Consider the following 27370-nt stretch of genomic DNA (forward strand, 5'->3'; position numbering starts at 1 on the left):
TCCTCCCCAGGCCTGCCCCACTCCCTGGAACCTTGTGGTGCTGGTCAGCCTCAGCAGGGCCTGCTGGCAGAGTGCCCACTGGGTCTTCCACTTGAAGGTCTCTATCTGCCTTTTCTGCCATGCCTCTTTCCTGCATGCCCACCAGCCACTGAGCAGAGGTGGCCCAGCCTCTCCAGAGTTCACTGTGATTTTGGAATTTAAAAAACAACAGGTGAGTTTGAGGTCCAGCAGACCCCAGAGGGGCTTTTTCCTTTTAAGGTCTGAGCTTCAGTTGAAGCCCTTGCACAGAGCAGCCATCAGGCTGGTAAGATTTCCCTCTCAGGTCCCTTCAGTGACCCCAAGCATAAGGCAGGAAAATGGAGCCTCGGTGGCCTTGGCCCTGGTTTACTAGATCAGGGTCTTTAAGTAGAGGAAATGGTCTCCTGGCAGGTCAGCATCCTTGGAAATTTCTCCCCTGGTGGCCCAAGGGCATTGTGGCACAGGTGTTCCATTGGCTTGGCCCGTGGTCCTCAGAAACCTATTACAACTACAGCAGGACCACAGACCAGGCTGATGGCCAGACTGCAGTGTCAAAGAACACCTTTCTCAGGTAGCTAGCCCACGTGGTTCTCCTTAGAGGCCCCCACAGGCTGGTGCAATATTGACATCTCCCGTGGAGGTGGGCTCAGTGGCCTCGTCTTTTTACCAGTACCTGAAAAGCCCAGAGTGGAGAGTTTGGCAGGTGTAAAGTGTGGCTCCTGAAATGCACAGGAGCACAGCTGGTTGTGTTTCAACACTGGCTCATGACAGTTTTTCTTAGCAAGGACAGGGCTGTTACAAATGCTTAACATAATCTGAATATGGGCTCCACACTTAATTTAGTAGGACTCTGGGAGCTCACCAGCAGCACTGCATTTGCCTTCTGCTCTGCCCCTGGTGTTTGTCTTGGCGCCAAAGTAGGTACAGGGAGAAGATGATTTGCAAACCTCTGGCGGCTTTGGTTTGATCTCCCAACTCTGGCTGCATTACTGCCAAACAGAACTGCATTTTCACACGACAGCTTCGTACTGGGTCTTTCTCTCATTGTCTTTTCTTTTTCTTTCTACTTTTTTGGCATCCAGACTCAGTAGGAAAAAGCAAGGTGGGGAATAAAGGGCTTTTGGTATTGCAGGCTTAGAGACTCACTTGTCTCTTAATACGTGAGGTTAAGGAAAGAGTTCGTTATATTTTGAATAAATGGGAATGAGGGCTGGGAGTCGTGGCTCACGCCTGTAATCCCAGCATTTTGGGAGGCTGAGGCGGGTGGATCACCTGACGTCAGGAGTTCGAGACCAGCCTGGCCAACGTGGTGAAACCCTGTCTCTACTAAAAAACACAAAAATTAGCCGGGTGTGGTGTTGGGCACCTGTAATCCCAGCTACTTAGGAGGCTGAGGCAGGAGAATTGCTTGAACCTAGGAGACGGAAGTTGTGAGCTGACATGGTGCCACTGTACTCCAGCCTGGGCAGCAGAGTGAGACTCCATCTCAAAATAAAAATAAAAATAAAATGGGAATGGGATCACTCAGTGGCTTACTGGAGAAACTGGGCACAGCCCTTTATACTTAGGATTGACCACATAGTTGAAATTAATTAGCACAGTTGAAATTTCGGGTTCCTGTGACCACGAAGTTGATGAGTGGGAGATAGGTAAGGCTCTAAGAATTGAAAATTCTCAGATGTACCAAAAGCTTCATTATTTGTCCTTATTCATATTTTAACTCATTCTTCTCATCTGTAAAGTCATTTTTTAACAATGAAAATGGATTAAAGAAATGGAACCAGAGAGAGAAGAAAGAGCGAAAAACTTTTATTAAGTGCCTCTTGTAGATAGACACTGCCATGCGCTTTTACATAAATACCTTTCAGATTAATTGCAAAGCTAAGGTTTAGCAATTCCATGGTTCTGGGATTATTTGGCCCTAGGATCAAATAAGCCACCAGTATCCACTGAGTCATTCAGACTCCAGAGTTGTGCCAGATCCGATGGAAGATGCAGGAATGCATATAGGCTGTAATACCTTCTCTTGGGGGTTGAGACCACACACCTGTACACACGTGTGCACACACAGGTAGATACAGCTAGTAGATCATGCTGGTGGGAGCTGTACCTTCCAGTGCTCCAGAAATTCCTAGTGTACTATGCCTGAGGTATTAGGAAGGTGACTTATGAGTCCCTCCATGGGACACTTCACCTTCTTAGGGCAGCTTGTGGCTGCCATGATGAAATTAGGACAGAAACACCCACTCTTAACGATGCACAGTTTGTGAGTGTGGTAGGCAAAATAGTGACTCCCTAAAGATGTCCTCATCGTAATCTCTAACCCATGAGTATGTTAGATTACATGGCAAAGGAATGACTTAAGGTTATTTGCCAGCTGACTTTAAGATAAAGAAATTATGCTGGGTTATCCAGGTACATCCATTGTAACTAGTATAACCTCAAGGGTCTTTAAATGTGGAAGAGGGAGGCAGAAGAGTTAGTGTCAGTGTCAGAATGAGAGGAGGAACGAGCTGTGAGCCCAGGAATGAGAGAAGCCTCTAGACAAGGTAGGGGGACTGTCTCCTCTTGACCCTCCAGAAGCCACAAAGCCCTTCCAGCACCTTGATTTTAGCCTAGCAAGACCCATTTTGAACTCCTTCCCTACAGAACTATAAGATAACACATTTGTACCATTTTAAGCCACTCAGCTTATGGTAATTTGTTATAGCAACAAAAGGGAACTAATACAGTGAGGCAGAAGAAATCTGGGGCTCATCCTCAGGGAAATGGGAGCCAGTGCTGTTCCTTTTACTGTTCTCAGGGGCTCTTGCAACAGGAAATGACTTGCGAGAGGCCCTTTTTATCTGAAAAACCAGGCAGGATGGACTTTTATTCAGCCTGGCTTCTTATTCAGCTCAAAGGAATGAGCATCTGCCTTTTCCCTACATCTTCTCTGTAGCCCTCACTTCCTTCTTGTGGGGAGGTTCCTTTTCTGCAGTGAATTCACTTTGTGGTATGGAATCTCATGGCAAGGGCTCCGAGTAAGGGATGAGGGTTGCATGCAATGCCATTGGATTCATTAGGCTTGGACCCGAGCAAGAGTGTCGCCTGGGTGCTGATGTCACTCTCAACCTCCCTTTGCTGGAGTCCTTCTTGTAACTTCTCTTCCTTCTGCGAACAACCTGGGTGTGGTTTTCAAAATGAGTGAATTCTCCTAGAAGTGTTAAAAATAGCGTGAGCCTTCAAGTAGTGTCTTGGCGTTTTGCGAAGGTTAAAGTCCCCATCGTTTGGGGGCTGAGGGCGCTCTATGTAGGGCCACCCAAAAGCAGCTGTGGACACAGAGTCTGGCTGCAGTCTCTCCAGGTGTTGTACGTATCAGAGAGCGACTCTTGAGCTCATAGATCACAGCTCTGTCCACGGGCTGTCTGTCGGAAAGAACATCTTACTTTACAGAGGGGGAAGCTGAGGCCCAGAGAGCATAAGTGGTCCATGCAAGATCTTGCAGAGAGTTTGTGACAGTCTGAGAGTTGGTCACCCTACTTCTGTGACTTTTGGAATATTCTGAGGTTCTTACCTTCTGATGATTACAGTCTGAGGGCTGTGGATGTGTTGTGGTGGTAGCTACAGAGATGAACTTTCCAGTGCACTCCCACCAAGAGATAAACGAAAGTAATCATCAGCCAAATCACTGCCTACTAAAAGGGGTGGATCTTTTGGGAAGGGAGGAGGTTTTACTCTTCATCACAGAACCTGAGAATATTTCTACTGAGGATGACTTTGTCTTGGACGCTTCAGTTTTATTTTATTTTATTTTTGAGATGGACTTTCGCTCTTGTTACCCAGGCTGGAGTGCAATGGCGTGATCTCGGCTCACCGTAACCTTCGCCTCCTGGGTTCAGGCACTTCTCCTGCCTCAGCCTCCCAAGTAGCTGGGACTACAGGCACGCGCCACCATGCCCAGCTAATTTTTGTATTTTTAGTAGAGACGGGTTTCACCATGTTGACCAGGATGGTCTCGATCTCTCGACCTCGTGATCCACCCACCTTGGCCTCCCAAAGTACTGGGATTACAGGGCTTCAGTTTTATTTTTAAGATTCAAGTGTGGTTTTAACTGCAGCATATTAGCCCCTTGTAGGTCACCTTGTGCTGTCTCTGGGGTTTATGGCTTAGTTCTCTTTCCTTAGTCACGTGTCCTGTACTCACACTTACCATCCCATTTTCCTGCCCCACCAAGATCACCACAATTATTCTAGGTTCTATATGGCATTGCTTTCCTGGAGGTTTTAAAAAAATATTTGGGGGATCTGTCTGGAATGCTTGAGCACATTCATTTACTCCTGTAAGCATAGAGGGCCCAGGGACCTCCCAGGCTCTCTGAACCATCCAATTTCTTAGAAGGTTAAACTATTATGGAAACAGACATTGCATCTGTGTCTTCTCTTGTTTCCTGCATGCAGTGGTGACCTTTGGGGTACATTGTTCAGGAGACTGACCCTTCTCTACCATTTGAAGTCTGCTATTCTCATCTCTCTACAAAAAGAGAAACTAAACTTCATTGTCATGATTAAGGTCACGGCCACTAGCAGTTAAAGCAGCTGTTGCTCTTCCCACTCATATTGCTGACCTCTCCCTAGCTCTCCAGAGGAAGAGCTCTCCAAGACGGGGGTGTCTTGGGAAAGAAATGAAAGTGGAAAGAGAAAGATGAAAAGGCCGCAGATGGCATTTCTCATGTCTTAGTGTCGCCGGGGAAGGGACTTAGCGGCGCACTGGTTGGGTATACCAAAGTGACACAGTGTGGATGTTCCGATGGCAATTAAGTATTTATATGACTAGACTCGAGGATTTCCAGGCCATGACACTTCCAAATCCTTCCAGCCCACTTGTGGAAAGAGGCCTGGAGGCTTCCAGTGAGACAATTAGAGTGTGAATTAGATTGTGTCTTCTGGAAGGGAGACGAAGTTCCCTGCCTACTCTATTACAGTTTATTTCATTAAGGTTGACCATGCCCATTTCTTTGGGCAGAGGGAATAGGATGGATTCTCTGGAGAAAACAGTGTAGCAAGGCAATGGAGAAATGGCCACACTGGATGGAGTAGGGGGCTTTCTGGGACCTGGATGGAGCCTCCTTCTTCCCCTAGGGAAGGGGACAGAGGTGGGGAAGGGACTGCCTGGCTGTTCTGGGCACATCCATGTGTCCTAGTGATGAGTGTGGCCAGCCCCATGCTGTGCATCAGTGAGAGGACCGCTCAGGCAAGTGCTGCTGTTCTGGCAGCTTCTTAGGAAGGCAAGGAGCAAGGCATGGGCTCTGGGGCCCTTGGGGAAAAGCCTGTCATGGAGCAGGAGGAAAGGGTGCACAGGACCTGTTGGCAGGCCCAGCTGCCAGCCTCTGTTCCCAAGCTGGAGAGAGAGACAACTGCATGGGAGGGTAGGAGGACCGGTCATGGGATTGATGAAAAATGACAGTTATGTGGGCTTCCATTTTAGAGTAAAACAAGCCATGTGACTGCAGAATAGGTTGGATTTGTATTTCAAGCTTGGTACATGTAGAATTTTGCAATGGAGGCCAGGAGAAGAGGCGAGGTCTGCAGATGGAGGCACAGGTATTTGGTGGTGGGTGTGGTGTTCCCAGACGCAGTCAGCTTCATGCAGAGAAGAGGCTGTTTTCCACTTAGGTTGCCTGGAGCCTACATTCCAAACTTTGAGTCCTGTTCATCTAGCACTGAGCTTTGCATCTCTCTTATTCCCATCATACATTATTAGAGTGCACTGCTTTAAAGTCTTTTCCATACATATGTCTTGCATTCCCTACTTACTTGTAAGCTCCTTGAAGGCACTGCATGTGTATTATGTTTCTTTGAATCTCTCTGTGGTGGCTAATACTATGCCCTGCATTTAGTAGGCAATAAATTTGTGTTGACTTTTGAGTCAACTACCACTCTGTACTCCCTTCCTCTTTTTTAAAATTTATTTTTATTTTTAAGTTATTGTTTATTTTTTTAATTTGAGACAGAGTCTTGCTCACTTGCCCAGGCTGGAGTGCAGTGGTGCAATCTTGGCTTACTGCAACCTTTGTCTCCTGGGTTCAAGAGATTTTCCTGCCTCAGCCTCCTGAGCAGCTGGGATTACAGGCACATATACCACCATGCCTGGCTAATTTTTGTATTTTTAGAGAGATGGGGTTTCACCATGTTGGCCAGGCTGGTCTCGAACCCCTGACCTCAGTGATCCGCCTGCCTCTGCCTCCCAAAGTGTTGGGATTACAGGTGTGAGCCACCGTGCCCAGCCTACTCTCTTCTTCTTATGGGGCTACTTACTCATTTCCTGCTGTCTTCCTCCTCACCTGCTCTCCCAGCCCAAATTTCTAAAATAAGAGGTAAGAGGTGGATGCCAATCTCTTTCTCCTCCAACAAGATTTTGTGAGGATTTATACGATGCAAGTCCTGAGATGCAAATGGACATCTAGGAACGGAGGAATTCCTGGAGCATGGAGACCACACTTCTGAAGACAGAAGGAGACCCTTCTCCCGGCTGTCGCTTTTGATTTGTGGTTTTCCCATTGCCACTTGCTCACACTGTTCCCCAGTCCTGAAGGGGATGGGGGCTGCCACTAATTCCCTGGCACCTCGTGACTTCCTATTTTCCTACAGTTATTATTTTTGTTGTACTTCCTTCCTGCTTTTTCATTCTCCAGCTTCGCCAGTTTGTTCCATGTGATCGTTTCAGCTTTATTTGGAAACTGGAAGCCTCATTTTACTATAATAGTTTCTTGACGATTTTCTAAATGAAACTTGCATACTTCATCTGCTCCCCCACTGCTCAGATATTAAACAAATATCTCTAAGAGGTTTCCTTTTTTCCCCCTCAGAGACCAGCAGTTTGTTCAGACAGATGGCGAGAGATGGCGTGTGTGGGTACATGCCCGCGGTCCACGTGTGTGTGTGTGTGTGTGTGTGTGTGTAGTAGGGGATTCTTATGGAAGGTGCCAGTTTCTGCAGCATCTCCTTGCCTTGTTGGCATCTGACTGTGGAGCAAGACAGAAGCATCCTGGCAAGTGACCAAACACAGAGTGAGTGTCCGGAAGGCCTGTCACCCTGATATTCACGCAAAGAATCTACTTCTCCATGAATGGGCGGCTGTGGAGGAGGTCGGGGGAGCAAGTGGCTGGCCAGCCTCCAAGGCCAGATGTTCTGTAGTACCATATGTCAGGACAGGAAGGATAGCACCGAGGGCTCCCACAGCGTGTCAGACGTCAGCTCCTGAACTCTGTAATCCTCATGCCCCCTTCCGTCCTCGGTCAGGAACGAACAATGCTTCCCCCCTTGTCTGCTTTCCAGCCCCGTCTTTCTCCGTGAGTCTTCTGGTCTAAACTCACCATGGACACCACTCCACAACACTCGCCTCGCCTCTCCTTCGCCTGCCCCCGGGCTGGCTTCCCCTACTTCTGGAGTGATGCTGCTTTGGTGCCTGTTTCCCCCTCATCTGAAACACCCTCTCCTCTTCTGTGCTGCCTCCTTGGTATCTTCTGAGCCCAGGCATGAGTCCCCCCTCCTTGGGGAGGCCTGAGCTTTTGATTCCCACTCAGCCTGGATGTTGAGGTTGTCCTCAGGACCTGACATGTGCGCGTGTAAGTACTGATTTCTGTTATATTGTGTATTGTAGTCCCTCTTCAACTAAAGTGCTAGGAGGGTAGGCTGTTTTCTTATGCTTTGTCGTATCCTTCTCTGTGCCAAATAAATACCTATCAGTCAATCAAAGGATTCTCAACTTGCCTTGGCCCAGGACAGAGGAGACCTGAGGATTCCTGCCTCCCAGCCGTGTTGAGTCGGTAGCCGGTGCGGGGTGCCGAAGGAAAGAAGTGTAGTTCCTTGGCTGCCCATTCTTGCTGCCATCTGCATTCCGATGAGTACACAATGGCATGTTTAGTTGGATGGAGGTAACAAGCAGAGGTACTGGTTCTTTTGAGTTCCCTGCCATGGTAACTCGCACTCCATGGAGTCACTCAGGCCCCTGTGCTCGGGAGTAGACAGAGACAGGAGGTTTGTTCCAGTCTCTCTTTTCTTGTACCTTCTTAGGGAATAGAAATATCCTGTAGATGTGTGACAGTCATAGTGTTGGCATGTTGTTCTGGAAGGCTGACCTAACTACTGTCTTTGGAAACACTCTCCTTCTCAGTTTAGCACTGGGCACTTTCCTTTGTCTGTCTCCTTCTATGGTCCCTGCCTATGCTGAGCCTCCCACGCCCAGCCACCTCCATTGTTTTGAGAAGGGCTTTGGGGCTGCTCGAGGACTGCAGCTCTGAGACCAAAGTCCTCAGCGTCAGTCTCAGGACTCTGCATCATCAGCCCACCCTGCTGCCTCTGCAGGCCCCTCACCACTGTCTTCACCACCCGCGCACTGTGGGTAAGCCAGGATGGCCTCCTGAAGGCTTGTCTGGCACAACGTACTCATTTCTAACACCAAGTCTTGGCTCTTGCGATGCCTCCATCACATGCGCTCCCCTCACCCCATCCAAGGCTTTTTCCATTCTTAATATTCCCAAACATAGGTAGCTAGAACCCTTTGGAGCTTCCAGAGCCCCTGAAAGGACCAGCTGGATTTCACCACGTTCTCAGTCCGTCTCCAGTGACAGCACCTGCTGCTCATCTGCTCCTCTTCTGCACACCCATAGTCATTTGTTGACATATTGACACATCACCACATCCTTCTCTGTCTCTTTCTCTAGCACTATCTTTTTGTCCACTAGGTTATGGACTGGCCAGGACAGGGTCCTGTCTTTCTTCTTCTTTAGCCTTATACTAGCTACACATTTATTCAAGACATTATGCTCTCAGTGTCATGCTAAGTCGCTTCATATGCACAGTTTCATTCATCTACCTTCTGAGGTAATGGTATTGCTAGTCTACTTGACAGATGAGAAAACCGAGACTTGGAGGATCCCAGAGTCTTAGAGCCTCGTGAGTTAGAGATCTGGAATTGGCACATGGCTGGTGTCCGTGTCAGTTCTTAAACTCTTCATTCTACTGACTAGTTGTATCAGGCCCTGGGCGAGTTGTTTATTTCCCTGTGCCTCAGCAAAAAAAATAGAAATAAAAATACCTGCTTCATAGAGTTGTCCTGAGGATTGAATGAGATAAGGCATGAAAATGTACAGAATCGTGCCTGGCACATAGTAAGTGCTCAACTATGTCTTGTACGGATTTGCTTCTAATTCTTCCTCATCATCAGTATCATCGAAATGTTGTTTTGGTATCACAGTTACCAGTTTTCGTGTCTCTGACATCATTTTAGCACCTGAGATGATGTTATGCTCTTGGCTTGCGCTCAGGAAGTGCTTAATGAATGACTGAAAAGGCACTTGGGTTTCGGGAGGTGACTTGGTGACAAATCCTCAGTGTGATGTTGCCTTTGTGTCAGATGCTGATTATGAGGTTGTCTTTGCCTATATTCAGGCTTGGCAGGTCCTTGTGGCGGTGGTGGTTGGGGGTTAAAGCATTGTGTGGAGTATGGTGGAGGCTGCAGCCAACAACCTTCCTGTTGCCTAAAAACTTTTTTGCCTTCCCACCCCCTTCCCCAGCAGCTCTCTGCCCTGCCGAGTCTGTGCACAAGCCTTGAAATGACAAAGTACCTTTAGTTAATTGCACAACGGATTGCCTAGAGTTAAAAGTTCTGATTTATATGACTATAGCTCTAACTGCTCAATAACACAGGCCTGTAATCTACTTTCATTTCAAACAGAACGGTGATTTATAGGGCAGCATGCCGCTTTAGCTCAGAAATGAGGTGTTCAACATATGCTCTGTTGACATAAATTTGGAATTTATCGCTGTTGTCAAAACTGCCTGTTGGACAAAGGTGGGTATTAAGGCAATAAATGGCTCAGAATAGTTTTCTGTCACATTTCCTAAGCATTGTATTCAGTCTATTTGAGGGAAAAATATATACTTAAAAGTAATCAAATGTCCAAAATCCATGCATCTTGTTTCGAATGGTGGAAAGGGATGATGCAGGGAGGATGGAGGAGCACGGGGACTTGGGGAGGGGGAGCTGGGGGGATTGTGGAGGAGAAAGCTTTTCATAAAGTTATGGCCCATTTAAAAAAGATTCCACTCTGCTTCCTCCCCCCCATCCCCATTAGAGGTGGGCTTTGCTTTCTCATTTACAAAAACGGGGAGGAAAACTGAAAGCTCATTAAATAAAAATAGTAAAGGACATTTTTATGTGTGGGCTTAAAACCAGCCATGTCAGGGAGGAGTTAGTGAGTGGGGCTGTGAGGGAGGCAGAACAGGATTTTGTTTATGGGGAAATAAAGCCCCTGGCCAGCGCTGGTTTCTCCGCCGCCTTGGTGAGCATGGGCTTGCTCCCACCTTCCCTCCCAGGTTCTGAGGCTCCTGTGCACAGGGTGCACGTGTGCTGGCTGATGAGGGTGAGGCGCTGTGGGTACCAGCTCTAAGCAATATGCTCTACTCCATCCAAATCCCGATTGGTTTATTACCCACTGAACAGCTAAGATGCACCCACCCCTCATCCATCCATTCACAACACATTTCTTTAGCACCACTAATGCTGTGCCCTTTGCAAGGCTTGAGAATACAAGATGAATGAAGCAAAGCCCTGTCTTCATGTAGCTGCCCATCCAGCTGGAGAGACAGAGAAACAAGCAGATGCACCCTAGTGAGTACATCTGCTCCAATAGAAACACACTCAAAAGACAGGGGCCGGAGGGAAAAGGGGGTCTGCTTTGAGAGGGGACAAAGGGGAGGAACTGGGGAAGGCTTTTAGGGATGGCACTGACCCTCTTGCCTAGTGAAATGTCCTTTTGGAAGTGCCAGGTTTCTACAGGACGATTACACAAAAATGTAGAAAAAATAATGCTAGACATAGGTCCTGTCTCCATCCCAGATGTGTGATGTTGCGGTCAGGTGATCACTGATGTGTGTTTGTTTGAGTTTTCTGTGTTGTAGATTGTAAGAGTGGGGCCAACGTCCTTGTGCATTGTGGCTGCAGCCTCTCTTCTCCTCCGTGCCATGGACTGGTCACTGCATCATCTAAGCACAGGGCACCCAGGCAGGTAGCACAGGTGACTTAGCAAATGCAGTCAGAGTCAAGGTTAAGCATCTGTCTCTTCATTCTCCCTTTCAAGATTACATAGCTTGTGGTATGTTGTTGGGTATTGTGTTGCTCTGTGAGGCTGAAAGTGTGGATGTTTCTAGAGAGCCTCTGCTTGGCCTTGGCTGCTTGTTGGGCCTGGAATCATTGGTATTATGCATTTCCTGTGTGCTCGGCAGCCTTGCATGTAAGGAGCAAGAGGCACACGCAAGCTGCCTGGTACTTTTCCCCATGAAAATGAGCCCCAGCAGGGAAGAGGATTCGTATTTGTTGCTTTTATTTTTCCTTTTATCTCTGTGCCCACACGCTTGGACCGTCTCAGCCTTGATAAATGTGTGCTCTCACACACATGCACACAATCCCCTTTCACTGGTCTGTGTGTTTGCCAAACATAAACACACACACACACACACACACACACACACACGAGTTCCACGCACACTGGGCATGGACACCAATTGTAAACCTCGTCTGTGTGGCTCACCCTCCTTTTGCCACCAACCCCTGTCCTTTTCACACAAAGCTCCCTGTTGGGAAAACTCATAATTTTTACACCACACAGCCTTGACTGGCCATTGCTGGAATGACTGTCTCTTTGAAGTGCTTTCTGCTGGGGCATTTACAGGCTGTTTTAATTACCTGCAGCTTGCGAGGGCCTTGCTCTGTCCCAGCCTTTGTTTGTTTGTTCTTTGCAAGGAGTCTGTGCAGAAAGGAATACGGCTGACTTCTTTGACAAAAAAGAAAAGGGGGAGAAAGAGAAGTTTGGGGAGCCCTTCACAGCGCTTCTCGCCGCAGCCTGCCCTGCGATATCCTGCCCACTCTTGTGAGGCTCTCGCCGTTGGCTGTCTTACCTTCTTAACAGGTTCCAGCACCGTGGGTCCCACTCCTGGAGCTGGCCTGGGATATTTTTATTTGTGCATTTTTGTTTTAATAATTATTAAGTATATTTTCAAGCTTTCTATTGGAGACAGCAGAGCTGTCAAATCATGTTTCCTCCACCCTTGACCAAACCAAAGCAGGCTTCAGTTGAGCTGGGATCCCTCTTCTATTTTCAACTAAGTCTGTTCAAGGAATGTGCATTATTCAATTATTGAGTTTAGACGTGGGCTGGAGGGTAGGGGTTGAAATCACGTATGTGAAAGTAGCGCCCACTCTGAGCTGTCTGGTGTTTTGAAGCCTCGGAACTGCATCCCCGTCTACAGATGAACATGCCAGTTTACCGAAGAAGCCTCGGAACTGCATCCCCGTCTACAGATGAACATGCCAGTTTACCGAAGAAGCCTCGGAACTGCATCCCCGTCTACAGATGAACATGCCAGTTTACCGAAGAAGCCTCGGAACTGCATCCCCGTCTACAGATGAACATGCCAGTTTACCGAAGAGGCCTCGGAACTGCATCCCCGTCTACAGATGAACATGCCAGTTTACCGAAGAAGCCTCGGAACTGCATCCCCGTCTACAGATGAACATGCCAGTTTACCGAAGAAGCCTCGGAACTGCATCCCCGTCTACAGATGAACATGCCAGTTTACCGAAGAAGCCTCGGAACTGCATCCCCTTTTTGGGGGGATTTTACAGCCCAAGGAATCTTTATTCATTTATTCACTTAGTCCAAAAATGTATTGAGAAATTGGAAACCGCATACATTGTCGATGGGAATGTAACGTGGTGCAGCTGCTTTGGAAAACAGTCTGGCAGTTCCTTGAAAGGTTAAACATAGAGTTACCATATGAGCTGGCGCTCCACTCTTAGGTATGTACCCAAGAGAAGTGAAAACATATGTCCACACATAAAACTTGTACACAAATGTTCATAGCAGCATTATTCACAATAGCCAAAAGGTTGAAACAACCAAATGTCCGTCAGCTGATGAATGGATAAACAAAATGTGGTATATCCATACAGAGGAACAAAGTACCGGTACAAGCTATGATAGGAATGAAACTTGAAAACATGATGCTGTGTGAGAGAAGCCAGACCCCAGAGGGTGCATACTGTATGATACCATTTATACGAAATGTTCAAAACAGGCAAATATGTAGAGGAAGATAGTACATTTGTGGTTGCCAAAAGCTGGGGTTTGAGGGGAATGGAGAATGACTGCTAATGGGTACAAGGTTTCTTTTCAGGTTGATGAAAATATTCTGGAATTTGATAGTGACGATGGTTGCACAGTTCTATGAATATGCTACAAGCCAGTGAATGGCATACTTGACAGGATACATTTTATGGTATGTGGAAAATACCTCAACAAATCTGTTTAGAAAAGTATACTGAATGCCTACTCTATACAGCACACACTGGCATACTCTGAGGTTATAGTGGGTGGTTTCTGCCTTAATGTAACTTATAGTCTAGTAGAGATAAATAATACTAATAAAAAAACAATATATAACTGAAAATTGTGTTAAATGCTCTAAAGGAAATCCATAAAATGTGATGATGGAAAATTGTGTTGATGGACAACCTACCTAGATGGGCTGTCGTTCAGGAGCAGCCTGACTTCACTGGAGTCCAGCACACAGTAGGCACTTAACAGATACAGGGTGAGTCGCAGGGCATGAGTCGTCTTGTCTTTTCTGTAGGCAGTTATAAAGTCCCTGTGAGACCCAGCTTGTCAGTGGACTCTGGGTTCCATCATTCAATTTATTTTGTTTTCCTTGGAGGCCTCTCTGTTTTTGCTTCTATTTGATTAGTTTGGGAAAATCTCAGTGACTCCTTTCTAGCTGCTGGTTTTCCTTCCCTTTTCAGGAAGACTGGCTTAGGTAGGAATGTGAAGGCAGATCCTGACAAGTCTGGTGATGTCTGCCTGTTTATATGGACTAGTAAGTCATGTGGCCTCAGTTTTCCCATCCACAAAATGGGCTCTGTATTCTCCAGGCCAGCCGCAGGGTGGTTGAGATGATCCTCAGGAAACCCTTTCAAAGTCAGACGTGATCTGTAAATGCATTACCTTCTTTGTGATTAAAAGCTCAGTTGAGGCCAGGCATGGTGGCTCATGCCTGTAATCCCAGCATTTTCAGAGGCTGAGGTAGGCAGATTGCTTGAGGTCAGGAGTTCGAGACAGCCTGGCCAACATGGTGAAAGACCCTCTCTACTAAAAATACCAAAAAAAACCCCACAAAAAACAAAAAACACTTAGCTGGACATGGTGGTGTGTGCCTGTAGTCTCAGCTGCTTGGGAGGCTGAGGCATGAGAATCGCTTGAACTTGGGAGGCAGAGGTTGCAGTGAGCTGAGACTGCGCCACTGCTCTCTAGCCTGGGCGATAGAGTGAGGCTCCATCTTAAAAGAAGAAAAAAGAAAAGAAAAAGAGCAAAAAACGGAAACCTCGGTTAACTAGATGTTCTTTTTTGCATTTTTCTAGAAGAAAGAAAGAAAGAACCAGTAAAGAAGCTAATATCTATTTGGCTTTTGCCTTTTTTCTTCATGAAAATGACAACAACATTTACAATGTGATTTGGTGCCCATACAGGTCATCTGCTCAATCTCTTATCTTGCGTTCATAATTGATGTTTAGAGTGATAGCTCTCCAGCTCAGAATCCTCATAGAAAAGTAATTTAATTTTCTGTGTACTAAAGCAGAAAGAATGAGGCAATATACATTAATAAGGTTTTCAGAATGGTTTAATTCCAGAGAAACTTTCTTCGTAGACCCTTAATAAACCTCAGTTATTCTCAACAATCTCTGAGTTTCCGTGGCTGGTCCATGGGATCTGGAGGTAGCATTGTGGCTTCCTGGGTAGAGTGGAAATATATAAAAATGATCCTAGATAGCCAGGAGACAACATGTCCTCCACATGTGTCCAGGCACAGCAAGGAGGTAAAGGAAAAGTCTGTAGCTTTTTGAAAACTGTTTTCCCAGAAATCGGTTATTTGTGCTGGTGAAAAGCCTTGTACGGGAGAGGGAGAACAAAAACCCTGTTCATCCGTAACCATAGTTTAATTCCCTTATAGGGCCTTTTAGGATCTGGAGAGAATATTTTGGATTTATTTTTGTTTCCCTTGGGCTGACATCATCAAGCATGCATCATGGTGCCCTGTTTTGGGTTTGGAAAAAGCTCAGAGAAGCTATAAATCTTAAGGCATTTTACTATTTTTTCCTCTTCCTTTTCTAAAAGCACAACTTTTCTGGGCTCTTAAAAGGAAAAGAAAAAGAAAGAAAACTACAAAAGTATGTATTGATCTCTTCCCCTCAGATCTTAACTGCCCTGGCTGTAATACCTTGCTTACATCTGCCAGGTTTTTGTGCAGTTTTGCAACATCTCCTTAATCCAGTGAGCATAAATAGAACATTTCAATCATATTTGGCTACCAGGAACTTCACAGATAAGCACGCTAAGACCTTGTTGAAAGAGACTGTATGAGATTGTGTGCGATAAGATCATCCTATAGCCCAGTGCACAAATGAAAAACTTTTGTTCTTGGTGAAATTTGTTGATAGAGATATTTCAAATAAACGACTTAAGAGAACTCAGTATTTTTAAAACAAAGGACCAGTTACGTAACAGCCAGAAGCCCAGGCCTCCTGGTGCTCGGCAGCCATGAAGATCCCTCCTTGAGCAGTTGCTGCGGGGAGATTAGTGTGCCCCTTTGCCATTTCTGACGTTGTCTATAGCACTCGCAGTCAGCCTTATCTGAAAGTGCTGTGCTTGGTGTGGTCACGGCCCCAGGGAATGCCATTGTCCTTCCTCATATTTCCAAGGCTCAGGACAGTTCCCTCCACTCTTTGGTCAGCTCCAGATTGGCCTTGATCCAGGCCACGGTAGGATGCATGGCTTTCTTTCTAAGAACTCCATAGAGGGCTTCTCTTTTGGACAGTAGGAACGAAACAGTTTGTTTACTGGAGTGTGTGTGTGTCTGGATATGTGTGTAGGCAGGGTTTTTTCCACCTCTCCATTTTTCTCTTCTGATTCCCTTTCTTGTTTGCTCATTCATTCAACAAAAAAATGAACCCCTACTATGTTCTGAGCTCAGTGGTGAAGATTCAGAGGACGAATCTAGTATGGATCCTTTATGCAGGAGATACAATCCAGTCAGCACAGCCCCATGTCAGCCCCATGGCCTTTCAGTTTTGTAAACCTGATTGGAAAAAGCTTAAGACATCATCTAGCTCAACCTTTGCATTGTTGCAAAAGCACCAGGTGAAATCTAGAGAAACTAAGTGGTTTGGCCAAGGTCATATGATGGATACGTGCAGAGCTGGAGTGAAAGCCAGGTCTCCTGCACTCAGCCCAATGTATAGATATGTACACACATATACATGGTCCACATACCACATTTTTTGAAGGCGATTCTTAAGAAAACACATCCGGTTTAGTATTTTCTCCCCCTCCCTTTAAACAGCTCCAAAACAACCAATGACCACTGTCTTCCATAACTCTCCGGATCTGGATCTCCCTTAGAGAGGCACCTGCTGTGCACTCCCCAAACCTGCAGCATGGAAGGTGTTAACTAGCACTCAGTTAGTTCTTGGTTGTTTTTCTTAATCTGTTGTTTGAAATCCTTGGCTTTTATTGGTATATTTGCTTTATGGCATACATAAAAAGCTGTATTAAAAAATAAATTGTGTTGTAAAAGCATTCGGTAATGTTTATTAATATTGACTAGTCAGGGAGCAACGAACTCTACTGCTAGAAGGATAATTTGTGGTAATACCCACTAAGCACTCACAGCTTGTCAAATGACTATCTAATCTCAACATTAAAAAAAAGTGGCCAAAAGGGTAATTTCCCTTATGTCTTGAGAAAATGAAAGTGACCCATTCCCTAGCCAACATTAGAATGATTGCTTCTTTTTCTCCCCTGGGGTACCAGGCCTCCTCTCTGGTTCCAGGCAGTCCCGGGGATAGATTCTAGTGGTTAGGTATCCGTTTGTCTTAGGGTGGTTGGAAATTGCTTCACTAGCAATAGCTTCTCATATGTCTGTTTTGTCTGCCGGAATCTGTGCTGAGGCCGTAAAAGACAGAGATAAAGACATAGTTCTTGCCCCCACAGAGTGTATAGTCTTAAGGAACTTACAAATGGCTTCATCTTGAACCTTGAACTTAATATTCCTACAAAATATGTATGGAGAATGGCACTGGGTGTGACTAATGGCCTACTTAGCCTGGAATGTGGCACTTTTGGTGGCCTTAAGAGACATTCCTTGGGAAGATATTATGTCACTCTTAGAAGGAAGGGAACATTCCCCAGAGTATCCCTGATGCCCTGTGAATAGCATGTTTTGGCTTAGGGTGGAGTCCACTAGTAGAACAGGCTCTGTCCAGAGTATTCCTTTCTCACAAAAAGACACATAGAACAACGAGGAGAATTAGGCAGGGTATAGTGGCTCACGCCTGTAATCTCAGCACTTTGGAAGGCCGAGGTGGGAGGATCACTTGAGCCCAGGAGTTCAAGACCAGCCTGGGTCTCATAGCAAGACCTTGTCTCTATTAAAAACAATTTTTTTAAAAAAGGAAAGCACAGGAGAATGGACTGAATATGGAAACACTCTGCAGTCTCCATGGAAGTTGGCTTTGGGGAGGAGGTACTGATAGTTCCCAACTTTTCATTCATCTCTTCCTCTTAAAATGAGAGCACAGAATGCCATTGACTGTTACACTTTTTCTTTGTCACTTGAATTAAAGGGAAATAGATGTTGAAAGTGTGTTTTTTACTTAAATGTCTAAGGAGGAAGAGTGAGACTATTACTAAAGTACATAAGCTTTTCCTTTGCTCAATTCTGTATCTACTTGGAAAGGTGAATGAGGCTATGGTGAGGGTCTGTTATCACTGAGCAACCTCACAATAGAGTCGGTTGCTTTTGAGGCTGAGAGCATTGGCAGAGCTCCATCAAGCGACCTACCTTATGCTGTCCTCACATGGGGCCCAAGGCCGCATGTCAGCACCAACTTCCCAGGTCCTGCTCGAGAGGACCAGGAAGTTTGCATGGTGGCTGGGTAAGTCGATGATCTTGGAGAGTGTTGGTTCTCATGGAGGTGGTAGACTTTTTGGAGAGGAGAGGATAGTTTAGGTCATGGTTTGGATCTTACAGAATCTCCCATCTGCTTCCATCTATTGAGTACCCCTTTGAAGCACTGAGAAGGTCAAACTGATGGTTATAGGATCAGAAAGCAAAAACCCAAAGCATTGGGGTGACTTTTGCATGTGGAAAGACCTCAGACCTACCATAGGGTGAGTTGGAAGGACATATGTACTTATGTACTGCATTGATCTGGTGGTCCAAGTGTTGTTTCAGAGGATAGATCAGTTATGCTGAAAACAAGGACAACATTATCTTATAAATGCCCTTACAGGATAGATTTCCCACTTTATTTTTCCTCATTCAAAGGTGGGAGAGAGCAGTGGGTATTCCAGCTGTGGAACCCTCCCATTCATTTTTCCCAATTACAGGTCCTAGTTCCCTGTGGTGGTCTGTTGAGTAAAACTCATAGGTTAGACAATTTCAACCCTTGACTTATTGGAACTGAGGATTCTCTCTAAACCTTCCCTGCCTGTTGGTCTGCTCCAGCTTGAGCCTTTTCCCCTGGGCTCAGGAACCTGGGAAGAAATGTGGCATTGGCAGTGCTCGGATGTGAACTCCTCTCTCTCAGCCAGCCAGGGCTGCTGGGCTTTTCCCCTTGACACCTCCTAGTGCAGTGGGTTCTTCTCATAGCCTTCTCCCCTTGGTCCCTGGCTGCATGCGATGGAAGCGGGCTGAGCTTACCCTGTGGAGAGTAGACATGGTGGATGCCCCCTTAGGGCTCAGCTGTTGTGGTCAGCTCTCTCTGGAAGCTGAGAGTAGGGAGGATGGAGTATGGCTTGGGTGTCTCCTTCCTACCATTTATTCTAGGTTGATAAAGGCTTATCCTGAAGATGACAGGTTGGACTAAAGCTAAGACTTCATGCCTCTATGCAGTAGCCATTTGTCTTCCTTGTATGGACTTCAGGAGCCACAGGACAGGATCCAGTTTTGAATTGGAAGCCACCAGTGAGGTCATTGTACTTAGAATATTGTTAGGATGAGCAAAGGAGTGCCATAGATGCCAATTTACACAGGGATTTCTACAGCATCCTTGACCAGTCCCTTTTGAATGAAGCCTTATGAGGGAAGGAAGTATAGGCCTGATCTCTGCCATTATGGGATTTACACTATAAAACCAGATGAAATCTTTACAGGTTTTCAGACTCTCAGTAGCACAGAAATGGTTCAAATGATGAGCTTGTATCTTGCTAGCTTGGTTTTACTAGTGAGAGTTGTGTGGTTGAAAACCAGTGAGAAGTAATGAGCTCTTCAGTTACTTGTTAAAAGGTTCAGTTTTGTTTAGCTTGAATTTCTCATAATGATTCAGCTTTCTTGAGAAAACAGAAACTTGTTAGAGGTTAATGTGTTCTTTGTCTTTTTGGACCTAAGTAAAAATCTGTTACATGCAAGGTGAGTTTACCTAATGAGCCACTAAGAGTTGTGGAGAACTTGAGTCTGTTCCCCAGGAATGGAGATTGAGGACCTGAAGCATATAGGGGCAATGGAATCTCCATTGAGTGTAGGATGGAGATGTGTGGGACATTCTAGAACTGGGTTACTTTCAAAATGGTGTTCAGCAAGGTGGCTTCTTCTCAGAGGAAAGTGTGAAAAGTCTACCACCAACTAAAGCAGTATACAGAAAGGTGCAAAAATGTCCCCAGATGTCTTCCTTTCCTGTCACAGTGGAGGCTGACAATCTCAGATGGCCACGTGCAATTAGACCTTATGAAAAGATAGGACTGGATTGGGAAAATGTGAGTGTGTGTGGTAAGGAAGAAGGAGGTGGATAGAATTTCCATTTTGATCTAAATGCTTTGCAGTTGCATAATGTGGTGATGGTGGTGGTGGGAGGTTGTGGTCTAAAGAGGGAATAGACTGTGAGTTCACACGAATTTGCACTTTTGCTCCGGGAACCAGTTGGAATTCTATTTCCACATTGGCTGTTCTGCAGACTGTGCCATGGAGAGTCTGCCGATAGCCAGGTCTCTCTGAAGCCAGATCTGCATTGAAATTCTCCACCATTATTTTCTTTGAATTAGGAGAAGCCTTCACTTTTCCACATTCTTCCTTTGGTATATGAACAAGAATTAGAGATGTGAGCAAACCAGTGCTGGGCTCTGTTGAACACCCAGGCCTGTGAGGTTGTTCCCTTTTTCTCTAATGAACTTGCTGTTCTTTGCCCAGGTCTCTCTGCCAGTGAGGGAAGACCTTGCCCTTGTACTTCATGTGGAATCACATGGATACCATATTCATCTCTGGTAACCTGTGTGGGGCACTGAGTTGGTGGATCAGTTGCAGGGCAGTGACCTTACCCCAAGGAATAGCCAGGATAGGGTCTCTGAAGGCGAAGAAACGCATGACAACAGAGTCATTCCGAGGATGACTCTGTTGGTAATTTCTGGAAGTTTCTTTCATTGAAAGATAAATAGCAAGTGAGAAAAGGAGAAAACTCGGGCCACATGGATTAGGTCTTAAATAACTAGATTGCTGGGATTGGGTCTGGAGGTGTGCTTGGACGATCCTAGCCTGGCTGCCTCGGTGTCAGAGGACCTCACAGTGCCCAGTAATGAGTGGGACGTGGCTCAGGGAGAATAATAGTGCTCCTTCGAGGACCGCCTTAGAGGCCACGTAAAAGGATATGGGTAAGACTTTGGAATGATAATTTTGTCTCTATTGTAAATATTAGATGTGATCTACGTCACTTTATAGGTGGTGAAATGCAGAGAGATTGTGATAGCATGACTTGTCCAAGTTTAATGGCCGAGTCAGGTGGAGGATACAGGTCATCTGGCTGCTGGCTGAGTATTCTTCTCTGTGCCCTGCCACCTCCGTAGTAAAAGGGCAAGTGCCTGTCACCTTTCACACCAAGCCGATCCAGTTGGCCAAGATAAGCCACTTCCACCAATGCCAGGCAAATCCATTCCTCCCTAGAGAAAAGGCAAGGGTGTTACCCAAACCAAGAGTGCTTATCATGGCGAGGGATTTGATCTAGAACCCTCAGAGAGAAGAGATGGGAGCACCACATGGGAGTTAGCCTGGTGGTGGCTCCCAGCTCTGAAGATCAGTCACTCTAGTGTCCTTTTGGAAAACAAATCCAAATGGGTATTCGTCCTGTTGCTCTTGGCAGCCACCCCTGAGAAGTGGGCACACCGGGAGCTAACAAATCTCCTTCGAAGAAAAGGATGAAAATCAATTGAAACCCTATGTTGCTATCCACCAGACTTTACCATGATTGTGTGTGAGAAGTTCACCTGCTGAAGCCCTTGTGGATAGAGCCTTTGCCACTCTATAGTACGTCTCCTAGAAAAGCAACTGTCTCTCATCCCTGGGCAAGTGACAGGAACAGCCCACTATCCTGTGTGTTTGCATGTGCTCACATACTAGGTACATAGTTTAAAAGATACTTCGTCCAAAATGCTATTAGGACAGGTCCCAGTGCCCAACATTGTGAAATATATTTAGAGTTAAGAATGTTCAGTTAAAATGTTTTGTACTGTTAATATTTCTCAATTTGGGTGGATCAGCATGGCAAGGAGCAAGAGAACATCCGGGGGGGCGGGTACCCTTACAGTGTCATAGATAAGGGTGTGTGTGTGTGTGTATTTGTGATTGAGAAATCGTTTGTCTTTGGCAAGTGGGGAAAGGGAAAGCAAGCAAACAAAACAACGTGATTGAGAAAGAGTTTTGCCGGGAGAACTGTGTGTGATCCCTATCAGAAGGCTGCGGACAGTCGACACCAAATGCTGGTCCGAATGCTGTGGGAGCCCATCAACTGACACTAAGGAGGCTCACCTGGGTGCCCCACATGGTCTTGACACACTGCTGGGTTCTCATTCTGGGACTTGGACGGTGGTGGCAGTGGGTGGCTCGGTTTTGCCACCATCTAGATGCTGCCAGCTTGAGTGTGTAATACTCCCTCTCCCCACCTGCAGTTTTATCTGTGATCAGTACCAGCTCTCCACCCTTTTACTGTGGTCTTAACACGTCAACATTCTGATGTAGATAGAAGGCCTTGTTTTCCCTTCTACCTGCTCCACTTCCCACAGATCCTGCTTCTGGCTGTCATGCCTGCCCTGTCCTGAGGGCCAAGGCCCCTGGGGAAGTTGTAGGGATGGTGCAGAGACTGGGGCGGAGGTGGAGGCTGGCTCCTGGATCCAGCAATAGCATGTATGGGCTTGACAACAGGAGTGTGGGTGGGCGGCAGCTTGGAGCCTTTCCCCAGTGCTCGGCTCCCTGCCTCTCACCAGCTCCCAAGCTAGCTCATGACTGAGCCAGGGGTCTGGTGGGAGAGGCCCCACATTGGGAGTTGGGATGGGAGCACTGCTGCAGGTTGGGCCTGTGACCAGTTGTTACTGGAACCTCGGTCTTCCCCAGGGTGATAACATGGTCCCAGCCCACCTCATAGAATCATAGTGATGGCAAAATGAGAGAATGTGTGTTTAGAGCCACAAATGACTATGACCACCCTACATTTATAGAATGATATTACCTGGTTTCTTGAAACTCTGCTTCTTGCTGGGGCAAGACGAGAGAAGACACTTCTCAAGCCAGGCTTTAGGGGAAAGGTGTGCATGTTGGGGTGGGTCACTGCAGTCCTAAGAACATCTGGATGCCAGAGAAAGAAGCATCTTGTGTCTGTAAGGCCATTAGTTTATTCATAGGCTTATTCAGAGCCTGCTTCATGCCAGTCACTGTGATGGGAGTTAGAGCTAGGAGAGAGAAGAGATACAGGTGTGGCCCTCCTGGGTCCAACAGGCTTGTGCACAGCCTCCACACGGGGACGGCAGTGCTGTACAGAGGTGAGCAGAGGCTCGGGGCCTCCTATGAGGTCTGTGCTGGTTTGACAGTGAGCATTATGTCTGCCTGACTGTCCTGGGTGTTTCATCCTTCCTCCTTCTGGAATTGGATCTGATTTATTTTCTTGGTCCGCGTGCCAGTGGTAAAGCCTGTGCACAAGACCAAGAATGGGTCCTTCACAGGCAGTAGTCCCTGGGCAGAGGGCGAGATTTATACTGTCTGAGGATCCAGGGATGTGTTTCCATTGATGCCCTCCTGCTCCCTTCCACCTGTCACCTGCCACAGGGATGGTTGCCAAGCACCCAGGTAGGAGATGGCCCTGCCTCCTTTCCAGCCAGAGCAGCAGCAACCTCTCTTTTCCTTTCCCTTACAGGAAGCTGCACAGTGGGATGAAGACGTACGGGTGCGAGCTCTGCGGGAAGCGGTTCCTGGATAGTTTGCGGCTGAGAATGCACTTACTGGCTCATTCAGGTAGGCAAGGTCGCCTCAGTGGCCCGTTCAGGTACAGGCAACCACCTCCTGTCTGCCTTCGCCCCTACTCAGAGCCTGCTGTGGCCTGCATGTCCCCACTGCCAGCTGGGGCCCTGGTCCATCTTGTTCCCTGGACTCTCCCTCCAGGCTCCTGACACAGAAGATCCATCCTGATGGCGGGGCCACCCCGGATGAACCCACCTTCAAGCTCTCAAGGGTTTCCCAGGCATCACTGGCCAGCAGTGCCCCATGTGATCTACCTTCCAAAGTAGACTGCAGTTTCATTAGCGAAACAATTGTGGAATTAGGTTCTCACCATCTAATGAATCTGACTATTGGGTTCACATTATACAGGAGCCTTTAATTAAATAGATATGGAAAGGTTGGAACACAAAGCTAGTTATAGCGTGCTGTCTTTTGCAAGTTAATTTTATCCAATTCTAGCAAGGTCGGCTGTGTGACTGCTGGTAATTTTGCTTATGTTTGGGCACAGTTGCTCTGCCCCATGAGGTGTGGAATGGGGAGAAGCAGCTGACATTTGGCATGCCCGGGTGTTCTTGGTGGAGGGAAGGTAGCAGGTCTGATGGCGTTGAGGCTTAGGTCACCTGACTTTAGCTGTAGAGGCCTCAACTCTCCTTTGCCAGGCTCGTATTCTCTTCCCTTTCATTCTCTTGCCTTCCAACCTTGGAGTCACTTTTTAGGGGAGAGGAAGAGGACTGTTCTTTCATTTGGTTTTGCTTTCTCCTCATGTAGGCCAAGGCCTGCTTCTCCTTTCCCCATATTGGCTCCAGAAACTGGCCCGCCAGGCAGTTTGGTGTTTGTGAAATAGGCTTTGGGATTGGGCAGACAAAGGTTCAAATCCTGTTTGTGATATGTGCTCTGTGACCTTAGCTACATTCATCTTCTGAACCTCAGTTTCTGCATCTGTCAAGTGCGGGTGTTGTTAACTTATATAATGTTTTGGAGGATTAGGTGACAGAATATATGTTGAAGGCATCTATAGTAAGCCCCTGGCCTACAGTTGGCATTTAATCAATGTCAGTGGTTTCTGCTTGCACCTTCCTCCCTCATTCTTGTTTCTGAGCCTGTTGCCCCGAGGGCATGTCCCCCTACACTCATTCCCTGCCTCCCTGGGTGTTTGCACCCTCTCTCCCCGCAGCCCATCGTCAGTACAGTCGTGGAAGTGCTCCTCGGTCACCTCTTCTGCTGCAGCTCACCACTGCCTTGCTGCAGGGCCCATCCGGTTCTCATGGCCCTTCCTAAAGTGTCCTAACTCCTTCTCATTTCCCTTTCTTCTCTCTTCCAGGCACAGGGGTCTGTCCACACCAGGTAGCTGGCAGCTGCCTGTCTTGGCGTGTCTGCTGTCCCCATGTCTTCGTGCATTCTGGTCCTCCTTCCTGGGGGCCCTCCCCACTTTGCCTCTGGCTCCACCCAGTCATCCTCCTCCTGCCCGCTTGTCTCGCGTCGGTCCAGCACCCTGAGTCCAGGCATTCCTGCATCCGCATCTGCTTGGCACTCACGTACACGTTTTCTTCTGTTTTAATGACTTACACCTTGTATCTTTGTGCTTCCCTGCAACTTTGTATGCTATTTAAGGTTCAGGATGTGGTAGGTTTCATGAACTGTCTGCCCACCAGGTTGGCTACCCCTCTCTTACTTTCTTGGTCCTCATTCTTTTCTGCTTTAGCTCACCACTGCCTTACTGCAAAGTGTGGGGCTGCCACTTGTTTTGCTTCCTGCCCTAGACCCCTGGGTGGTGCTGGGCACTTTTGGGGCAGTGCACCTCTAGCCTGTTGGCGAAGCCTCCTTGCCCTCTCAGCCCTAGTAAGCATCTTTTCTTATTGCTCTTTCTTTGAGTCCAGGGTTCTGGCCAGACTCATTTTCTTGGTTTGCTTTATGGGCTCATTGCTTTCTGAGTTCGGTGGCTTTGTTCACCCCATTCTGTCTACTTGGAATAACCTATCTTCCATCTTCCCAGATCTTCCAAGGTCCCTTCCATGATGCCAACCCCAGCTATTCCCCACCTCTAGCCAGAAGCAATTGTGCTTCTCTGTGTCCGTATTTATTTATTTGAAGCTATCGTTGTGGGCAATGTGTCTTTTGTGTTATGGTTATTTATGGACTTGTCTTATCTCCCCTAATGGGAAGCGAGGTTACCTGGTGGAAGGAACCTGGGCACCTACCTACTGCTGTTGTGATCTGGGGCAAGAACCATAAACTCTTACATCCTCAGTATCCTCATTTGTAAAATGAAAATATTTAACGCTATCTTAGAGAAGCTGTGAGGCACCACCGTGCCTCACATGTAATGGGGCAGATCCTGTCCCCATCATGTCCAGCACACTGCCTGGCACATTATTGGAGCCAAGAAGTATTTGCTGAGTGAATGATGCAGCCTGGGAGGCTGATGAACGACTCTAGGAAACTCCACTCTCCAGACGAGGCCTTCCTGTGACAGGGACTGTTTATGTCCCAAGGACTCCTTGTGCAGGGCAGTGGGGGGAGGGCAGGGAGTCAGCCAGGAGCCCCGTGGCTCATATCGTATCCCTCTTTTAGGCAGTGTGACCAAGTGTGAGTTAGCCACTGTCTCTGCTGTGAATCACACATCAGCAGCATTGGTGGGGCTGGTGGGAGCAGCTGCAGAGAGGAAAGGACCGCTTGCATACTCATGTCAGGTGGGCGTCCCCAGTTCAGACAAGAGTGTGACTTTGCGCAACCCCCATCTGGAGCTGGTGGTTCCCTGGGGAAGCTGACTTTGGTCGCACCTGAGTTGCCGCTTCCACATCCCCTGATCTCATATGGCTGCTCCAGAGGCTTTGGGAGTTGGGTCCTGTTTTTCTAGTTTTTTCTTTCTACGCCTTTCTTAACTGGGCACTGAAGGCTGATTGTGTCAAATGATTCGTCCCTCTGCTAGTCACTTGCCAGTGCCCTTGGAAAGAATGATTTGATGATTAGGCAGGTGCGATGAGTCATAGTAGTGTTTTAATCCACCCTTGCAGATAGCTCACGACCCACAGTCTGATATTTCTATTCTTTTTTTTTCTTTCTGTTGTCTGTTATACTCCTCACCCTCGTGCTGAGAGGCCTTAAAAATAAAATAGCACAAGGGGCTTCGTGAGGCTAGACCACTTCCTGAATGGTTTGGCCCCTGTTAAACAGGCCCTGGGGGCCTCTGGAGTGACCTGGTCTTGTTGAGGGAGTTGGGGTCAGAGGGCTGGGCTGGGCTGGTAGCTCTGAGTCTGCTTACAGATTCCAGTAGTGGTTTACATGTTCTGATGCCTACTGCCAGATGCCTGAAAACAGAGCTAGGTGATGTTCTAGAAGAGACACTGAATTAGATGATGAGAGGTTTTCCTGCTGCTCTATTATGAAGACTCCGTGAAGAAAGCTGACAGTGAGAATGGGGGCACCAGGTCTGTAGAGTGGACCCATTTTACAGATGATGACCAAGGGCTGAAGCAGCCTACAGCCTGGAAGAACAGTAGTCACTCCAGAACGCTGGGGGGCATGTTTTTTTTTTTTTTTTTCAAAAGGGGCAGACTGCAGAGGACCGAGTCCAGGATCTGGGTAGGGGTCGTGGTTGCCCCCAGATGCTGCCGCCCTTGCACCAGCACATTCCTGCTGTTTTCTTCTGCTCAGTGGAGCTGAACAGCGCTCACTTCCTGGCTAGCTCTGCGTGCTGCCCCACCCCCTCTTGGCTAGCATCGCCTGTGTTTGTTATTGTAGTTCTGGCTCCAGGCCAGGCCTGGCTGGGAGCCAGACTTGTGGGTACAGTATGTACAGTGAGTGCTGAGCCAAGTTTGTCATCATACACGATTAATTTTTTTTTTTTTCTAATCTGGTTGGGGTGGGGTGAAGGAGGAGGCAAGAAAAGCGTTTCTCCGATGCTCGAGAATAGGCTGCATTAAATTCGGCGGAGATGTCATTTCTGAAAGGGCGACAGCACTCCAGCTTGTTCTTCCTTTGCCGTTTTTCCTCCTTTCTCTCGCTG

At 47.2% G+C, this 27370-nt stretch overlaps 1 protein-coding gene across 1 annotated transcript in view; it reads left to right on the top strand.

The window, feature by feature from the left end:
* The window catches only part of ZBTB16 (zinc finger and BTB domain containing 16), a 200585-nt gene that overhangs the window by 73545 nt on the left and 99670 nt on the right, over positions 1–27370 (top strand). Inside the window, exon 3 of the mRNA XM_002754425.6 lies at positions 23282–23379. Coding sequence (XP_002754471.1) covers positions 23282–23379 — 98 coding nt within the window. The remainder of the gene's footprint in view (positions 1–23281; positions 23380–27370) is intronic.

This window comes from Callithrix jacchus, chromosome 10, assembly GCF_049354715.1.
Source record: "Callithrix jacchus isolate 240 chromosome 10, calJac240_pri, whole genome shotgun sequence".
Lineage (NCBI taxonomy): Eukaryota > Metazoa > Chordata > Mammalia > Primates > Cebidae > Callithrix > Callithrix jacchus.